At 38.2% G+C, this 7238-nt stretch overlaps 1 protein-coding gene across 1 annotated transcript; it reads left to right on the forward strand.

Annotated features, from left to right (window-relative positions):
* Positions 1–1623: 1623 nt before the first annotated feature.
* SRX (sulfiredoxin) lies at positions 1624–7016 on the forward strand. Its single transcript, XM_088954126.1, has 5 exons — positions 1624–2035; positions 2520–2674; positions 6420–6453; positions 6568–6661; positions 6754–7016. Exons 1-5 carry the CDS (start codon positions 1969–1971, stop codon positions 6767–6769), a joined length of 366 nt encoding a protein of 121 aa, XP_088810252.1. The 5' UTR covers positions 1624–1968; the 3' UTR covers positions 6770–7016.
* Positions 7017–7238: the final 222 nt, after the last annotated feature.

A 7238-nucleotide genomic window follows, 5' to 3' on the forward strand; every position in this document is an offset into this window, starting at 1 on the left:
AGGACAATGAAGTAAGTTCACCTCTAGACTCCGAAGGCTTCGAGGGTTCGGATAGCTTGTTGCCTAGGCCGAGGTATGTAGGTCGAGGCGGAGAGGGCTCCGAATACTATAGAAGCCAAAGGCCGGTGGCCGAGGTGCTGCAAGGCAGAATACATTAGAGATTCTGGGTGAGGACCCGAGGCAGAGTCTCTGACAGTCAAGTTAGTACGGGCTACAAAGAGGGGAATTAGAATACAGCTTTTGAGATCAATTCCAGGTCCAAATGTTGATTGTATTCGATCCTCCCCTTACCTGGAGGGGGGCACCCCTATTTATACTTGAGCTATTTGTAGGTAGGTGGAGGTGAACGCCTGAGATGGGTGTCATATGATGGCAGTCAGAGAGCTCTGTGGGGACGCATGGGCGTTTTGCGATTGGCTCCATATGAGGGGAGCAGAGTAACTCTTGCTATAGCATAGCGGATCTCGTTCCTAGGTCTGGCACTCGTGGGCTGGGCCTCCCAGCCTCGAATGGGCTGGGTTGGGTCACCCCACATCACCACCCATTTTGGAAAGTTTCTTAATCCTTTAACATTGCGAATGGTGGATTTTGGAACGTTTCCCAATCCATCATGTTTGTGACTTGTGTGTTGGTAGGGATTTGTTAGATAGATAAATAATGGAAAGTGAGAGTGAAAACTATGTCAGGTGGCCTGAGAGGAGTTCAAATCAGCCCCACACAACATCCCACATCACATCCCCATCGTGTATTGGAAACATCTCCCGATAATAATACCCAAAATGATGATGTCATCATCGGAAGATGTTCCCAATACATGGTAGGGATGTATTGTGGGACGCTGTGGGGGGCTGATTCGGTCTCCCTAGGGAGAGCTCTAGAAAGGAGGGGTTGGGATTGGGTTTGAAGGATTTTAGGCTGCATTTGGCATTCCTTATTTTAAGGATTTATTTCCTTTTTGCAATTAAAATGCCCTCATAGGCACAAGTCATCACCTTTCAACAAAAAATAACTCCAACAACCTACCAACACGATCTCACACTACATATTTCATACATGGCAAGTCCCACTTTTATGCTGGGTCACGGTCTCATGGTGAGATTGGTAGAGGGTTCGAACGTGATTTGTTGGCAGAAGATCTCAACTCAACATTAGTCTGAATCACCTGCCAACAAAATAAATTCCAACAACTTACTGATATAATCTCACACCAAACATCTCATATATGGCAGGTCCCACTTTTATGATAGGTCCCAGTCTCATGGTGAGATCTGCGGTGTTATATTAAATTGACAGAGGGTTGGAACGTGTTTTGTTGGCAGACACAACTTCATGAACACTGAGCTTTGAGATGAGTCATAAGGAATGCTATAGGCTAAGGTTAGAATTTTGGGTTGGATTAGGGTTAAGGTCGGGGTTTAAAACTTCAGAATGGATTAGGACTGGTCAAGCCTTATGGACCGGACTCCAGCCAGGTTTCCGGCCTGCAAAGTACAAACTTAGGCCCAAGCCCAAAAGTTATGAGCTGGACTGAGCCGCACTAGGAATTATCTCCCTAGGTGAGACCCAAGCCCAATATGTTCAAACCATTTACTATTTCAGAGAATGCTGAGAGCCATGAGATGCATGCTTCTTTGTCGTCTTCTTCGTTTGAACACGTCTCTCTTCACATCCACAGCCACAGGCCAAGCAGTCAAACTCAAACAAACCGAGGCCGAAAAGCAAAGCTCCCTCCCCATTTGCCTTTTTTGATTTGTTTACACTTCTGTTCCAAGGACGGGTATCGAGCGATCTGATCTGATCACTGACAGTTATTAATTCCAATCTGACGGATGCAGTTTGGAGAGAACAGCCAGCGGTGATCTCTCAAGGCGTATGCTGTCATGAATCCTTTTCTCATATGTCATTGGGCGACGTTGTGGCGACTGGCGAGAGAGAACAGATTCAAGAGAATCAGAGACAGAGAGAGAGATGGCAAATCTTCCCCTGCATATCCCAAACAATTTCAGAAACTTCTCTGTAATGGCTTCATCTAATGGTAAGTTCCTTTTTTTATCATTCTCTCTAAAACCCAAATTTGTTAAGTGGTATAGTTCACCAAAACAAACAATTTATTGTAGTTTTATATCAGTGGAGAAATTTCTATTCTTGCTCTTTTTCTCTAAATCCATGTTTCTATTTGTTTGAGAAAGATATGATAACTGAAAAACAATTGACCAATAACACAATCTTAAACGTGGTTTTAGGAACATGCTGTGATTTATCAAAATTCATGGGTGGGTTTTGATTGGTCAAAACTCTTTCCATACCATATCTTTTCCATATGATAGATTTTCCCTTCTTTGAGGAGTTCATTTCATTTAGCAAATATCAGTTGATGGGCTTGCAGCTTTTTATCCCAATATTCAATTTTTTTTTTTTAATTTCATGATTGGATTGAGAAAAAACGAAAAATCAGTTGATGGGTTTTGACTTTGAAGGTTCTTATTTTCTGTAATTTGATGGGACCCTGTCGGTTTCAGGGGTTCCTTTCAGTGCACCCAAATCAGGTGGGCCGATGATTCTTGAGCTTCCGCTCGATAAGATACGGAGACCTCTCATGCGTACAAGAGCTAACGACCCGGAGAAGGTGAAGGACCTCATGGAGAGCATTCGAGTAATTGGGCTCCAAGAACCAGTAAGACAATTCACGCGTAATAATCTAAGAGATACATAGAGAGACAGATTTTTCTTAGTCTGATTGTAGTATAGTAACGTAATACAAGACAGGTCCATGTTCTATAAGAGCTTAGCAATTGAATTACAATAAGGCAAAAACGTCACTAATTTGAGGGAAATATTTCTAAACAGGTTTTTGTTATTAATGAGATCAAAAGGTTTCATAAAGAAGAAAAAATATTAAAAAAGAAATAAGGTACAACTTCTTAGGTGACAATTGGATTCCAATAAAAGAAAAGCATACAGATCTACAAAAACTAAAAGTCAAGCATTCAAAATACACTAAAAATCTGCTCCAAAGTCTTCTTTCCTCAGGCCTTCAAATTCTGGAAGAATTAAAACCCAACCAATTATCTTCGAACTGATTGTCGCCCTCTAATTTTTCATTGCTTTTCATCTTCCCTTTGAAAATTCTTTTGTTTCTTTCCTTTCCAAACCTTCCAGCAAACAACAAAGGAGATACAACTCCAAATGATTTTGGACTTAGAATTTCCTTGAACTCCCAGCATCCAAAGATCTCAACCTTCAGAATAAGGGAAGTGTAAGTTGCATTCACTAACTTTTCTAGCTTTTTTCTCCACCCACAACTCCCTAAACATTTCCATCAAATCTTTTTTGACAATGTTCCAACACACCTTGAAGAAAGCAATGTTGAAATGATCCAGCCCAGGAGCCTTCTCCCCCTTCATGAGAGCATAGCAAATAATACAGGAAACTTCCTACACCAACATGAGAAGAAGAATCATATGACAGGGTTCGACTATGATACTGGAAAGATATAATATCTAAAAAACTTGTGACTAATCAATGGGTATCATAAATGTGTTAACCAATCAGATGATATGTATGAAAATTCACGGATGGATTTTGATTGGTTAAAACTCTTCCAATACCATGTATTTTTAGCGTCATAGATTTTCCCCATATGACAAGCAGAAACAGCGACAATAGATGATCCCTATATGCATCTACTTTACAAGTATTACTTTATCACCCCGACAATCCCATTCCCCAGTACAGTTTTCTTTCTCATTACACTAATCCATTTGCTAGGGAGTATGCTGATCTCTGTATCCAGATGAATGAGATGTTCATTTTGTCTGAAAATGATCTAAGCTGCCTCACAAGTGTCATAGAGAGCCCAAGGGCCTTTGGATGGTGATGTCATCCAACTTATGATCACTAAAGAATCCCCCTCCACTTCTAGTATTTCTGAGCCAATAGAGAATCCAATCCTCACATCCTCAGACCCTGCAAAATTGACATGATATTAGATTTTATGTATGTGGCCTCCTCAATCTTTCTAAGCAGGAATTATTCATGCTTCATCTAGGAACTGTCAAATATAGGAATCTTAGCTTTAGATGGGCTCACAGATAACTTTTGTAAATGTATTAGGAGAGAAGATCCCTTTGGGTTTCACATCTTTATCATTTGAGAAGTTTTGTAGATTCTAGGAATTGATTTATGGACAACTTAATAAAATCTTGAAAGGGTTAATATGCCTGGAGGATATGAACATGTGGTTGTGGAGGACATTAAAATGAATGGCAGGTGAAAAAGTGGATGTGCCTAGAGGAAATTTCAGTACCTCTATTACCAAAGGATGTGGTAACAGAAACCAGGTTTTGTGCCCTAATGTGAAGGTGAATAATTCACAATGTTTTTTTTTTTTTTACATTTCCTAGATTCTGAATTAATGTTTAGAAGGAAATGCTCCTCCGAAGGGCAAGTAGAAAGGTTTTGTTGGGGATTTTTGGTGCTTAGCAACATTAGCCTGCAAACCTTTGGTAAGAAAATAATATTATCTAGCCTACAACTTTTGGGATCCCAAAAGGGTCTTTACTACTTTTGGGGTGCTAACTTGTGCCTAGGCACTTCGATTTACATTGCCACTCATCATAATGATGAAAAATAAAAATGTGAATTGCCATTCAGTATAATATTCACATGATGCCCAACTTTTAGTTTTTATGGTATGATTAGAGACATGAGTCATGAGCTGCATGAACATATTTGACCCTTCTTTTCTATTGTTTACATTGAAATTGAAGGCACGTGCTCAGAATTTAGATGCATCATGCAAGGAAATTTTGAAAAGTTTACATGGTCTTCACCACTTACTTTTTTTATTGGATAGGCTCTTGACTGATTCTTTTGGTGTACAAGCAATGTGATTATTTTCAAGGTTACCACCATTAGGAACTGTGTCTTAATCTTCCGTAGCACACCATGTGTGTAATATTTTGTTCTATGTATTTCCTAGGCACTCTTTTCAGTTCTTCTGATAACCACATATTATAAAATTATTAATTTCTGAAGTAATACACAATATAAATATGTTTAGGTTCTTATCCTTGTCCTCCTGGAAAAATAAAAACAAATATATTACACTGTTCAACCAGATTATAAAATAAAATTCAAGATACATAGTAATAGAACTTTATCTCATTTGTTCTTGTTTTACTCAATGCCAGGAAAAACAAATACTATGGTGATTTCTCTGATTTAGAGTTTCTAAAGAAAAGGGAGAAAAGAAAATAAAAATAACTAAAGCTTACAAGAACATGTGAATTTATTCATGGAGGTATGTTCGTTACCTTGGCATTTTTATTAGCAACAATAAGCTAATGATTTTATTGATATATGTAAGAAAAATGATATAAATCTATGATATGCCCAAGCAATCCTTGTTGGCAGCTAGCCTTGGCTAATCACCACTAATAGTTATACATCCCCTCGTGAGGGATTAAGCCCATTAAGCCCCAATACATCAGAGTTGTGTTCCACAATAAAAGAAAATGAGAGCCAGAAGGAAGCTAGTATACCTAAAGGAAGCACAAGTAAGAATAGCTGACAATGAGAAGAGTTGGAGATAAAAGAGGATAGATGGAAAATATGACCCATGTGGCATGAAAGAAATAGAAGAAATTTTGAAGATAGGCTTTCTTCCAAGAAGGATCCTATTAATAGCCTGTAGTTCTGTTATCTTCTTGTACTCTACCTTCCATGATAGTGTGTGGAAAGATCTTTCTTATTTTTAACCTTTGAGAATTCCTTTCCTGCAGAATGCTGCCTCCAAGAGATAATGCCATAAATCTTAATTTTGATGGATATTCCTTGGGAATTGGAAGATTTTAGGGGACAGCTTCTGGAGTATTGTTTTTGTGTTCTTAGACCCTATTGAGAAAGCTGATTTGAATTTGGTAGAAGCTTACCTATTTTGCAAGGATTGAGACTTCCTAAGGCCCTCCTTTCACTTTTAATTAATGGAGATTACTCGCAGATATCTATATGGTGGGGGAAGGGTAGTAATGTATGGACATCCAGGATTCTATATATCACAGGAGAAATTAAGGCTGTAACAATTTTCTTGAACATTTTATTCTGGTGCATTCTGAGGGAGGTAACTGCTTTAGTGGATAGCCTTGGAAATTTTGGGGTTGAAAGGGAGTTTTGTGTAATGGGATATCCATATAACTATAATTGATTGGTCTATTTTCCCTTGGTAGTGCTTGAATATTTTGTAGCCTCTCTCTTCCCTTCTTTCCTTTTTCTGAATGTAAATGTTCGCAGATAATGAAAAAAATAATAATAAGACAATGATTTTAAGCTGTGAGCCCTTAGACTGCATTTTCTTCTACACTCTTTATTTATGTGTTATAACTAATTCTAATTTATTCCCTCATCTGATAATTGTGCAGATTGATGTTCTTGAGGTTGATGGAGTTTACTATGGTATGTTTCTACTTGAACTGCACATGGACTACACTGCTTATTTGTTTTCCATATCATAGGATTTCTGATATCCTCCGCAAATGAATTTCTTAATTGTTTCCTGTATTTTAATAGGTTTCTCTGGTTGTCACCGGTATGAAGCTCACCAGCGCCTTGGACTTCCTACAATTCGTTGTAAAATTCGACGTGGAACAAAAGAAACTCTGAGGTCTGTTGCATCTCCATTAGAAATGTCCTTTTCTTGCTCTTAGTCTAGACGTTAGACATTAAGAAATTTTCTTGTTCATTTGAATCTTGCAGGCATCACCTTCGCTGAGTTAATAGAACAACTTCTGGAGTTATAATCTGATTGATATTTTCTGGCCTCATGATTAATTCTAAATGAGGGGTTTGTATTTATGTAGATGGTTGTATACATATACTCTAAATACTGATATTATTGCCGTAAGGTGCTGTTACAATCATGAAGATACACTATTGTTTATTACACATTGCAATTGCATGTCTAATGTAACACATGTTAACACTTTGATGCATACTGGATATCTTTCTCATTTGTTAAAGGGCAATTTTCTTTTGTCCCTAAATGGGATCAACACAATGAAACAATATAGGGTATATATTAGAGAATAAATATGTAAATCTTGCCCAGGAAGAAAGGTGTTTTAGTTGGAGAGCCAAGAAAGGGAATTGAACATATTCTTTTCCCAGTTGGTGGATGGAGAAAGAGAAGTCAGATCCTCCTGGTCATATAAGCATGCACCGTAGAAAACAGAAGTTTCAAC

This window comes from Nelumbo lutea, chromosome 7, assembly GCF_056320005.1.
Source record: "Nelumbo lutea isolate HS-2025 chromosome 7, American lotus-T2T, whole genome shotgun sequence".
NCBI lineage: Eukaryota > Viridiplantae > Streptophyta > Magnoliopsida > Proteales > Nelumbonaceae > Nelumbo > Nelumbo lutea.

Coding starts and splice junctions, on each gene's coding strand:
- SRX (XM_088954126.1), top strand. CDS start 1,969: ATGGCAAATCTTCCCCTGCATATCCCAAACAATTTCAGAAACTTCTCT. Junction 2,036..2,519: donor TGTAATGGCTTCATCTAATG/GTAAGTTCCTTT, acceptor TGTCGGTTTCAG/GGGTTCCTTTCAGTGCACCC. Junction 2,675..6,419: donor TAATTGGGCTCCAAGAACCA/GTAAGACAATTC, acceptor ATAATTGTGCAG/ATTGATGTTCTTGAGGTTGA.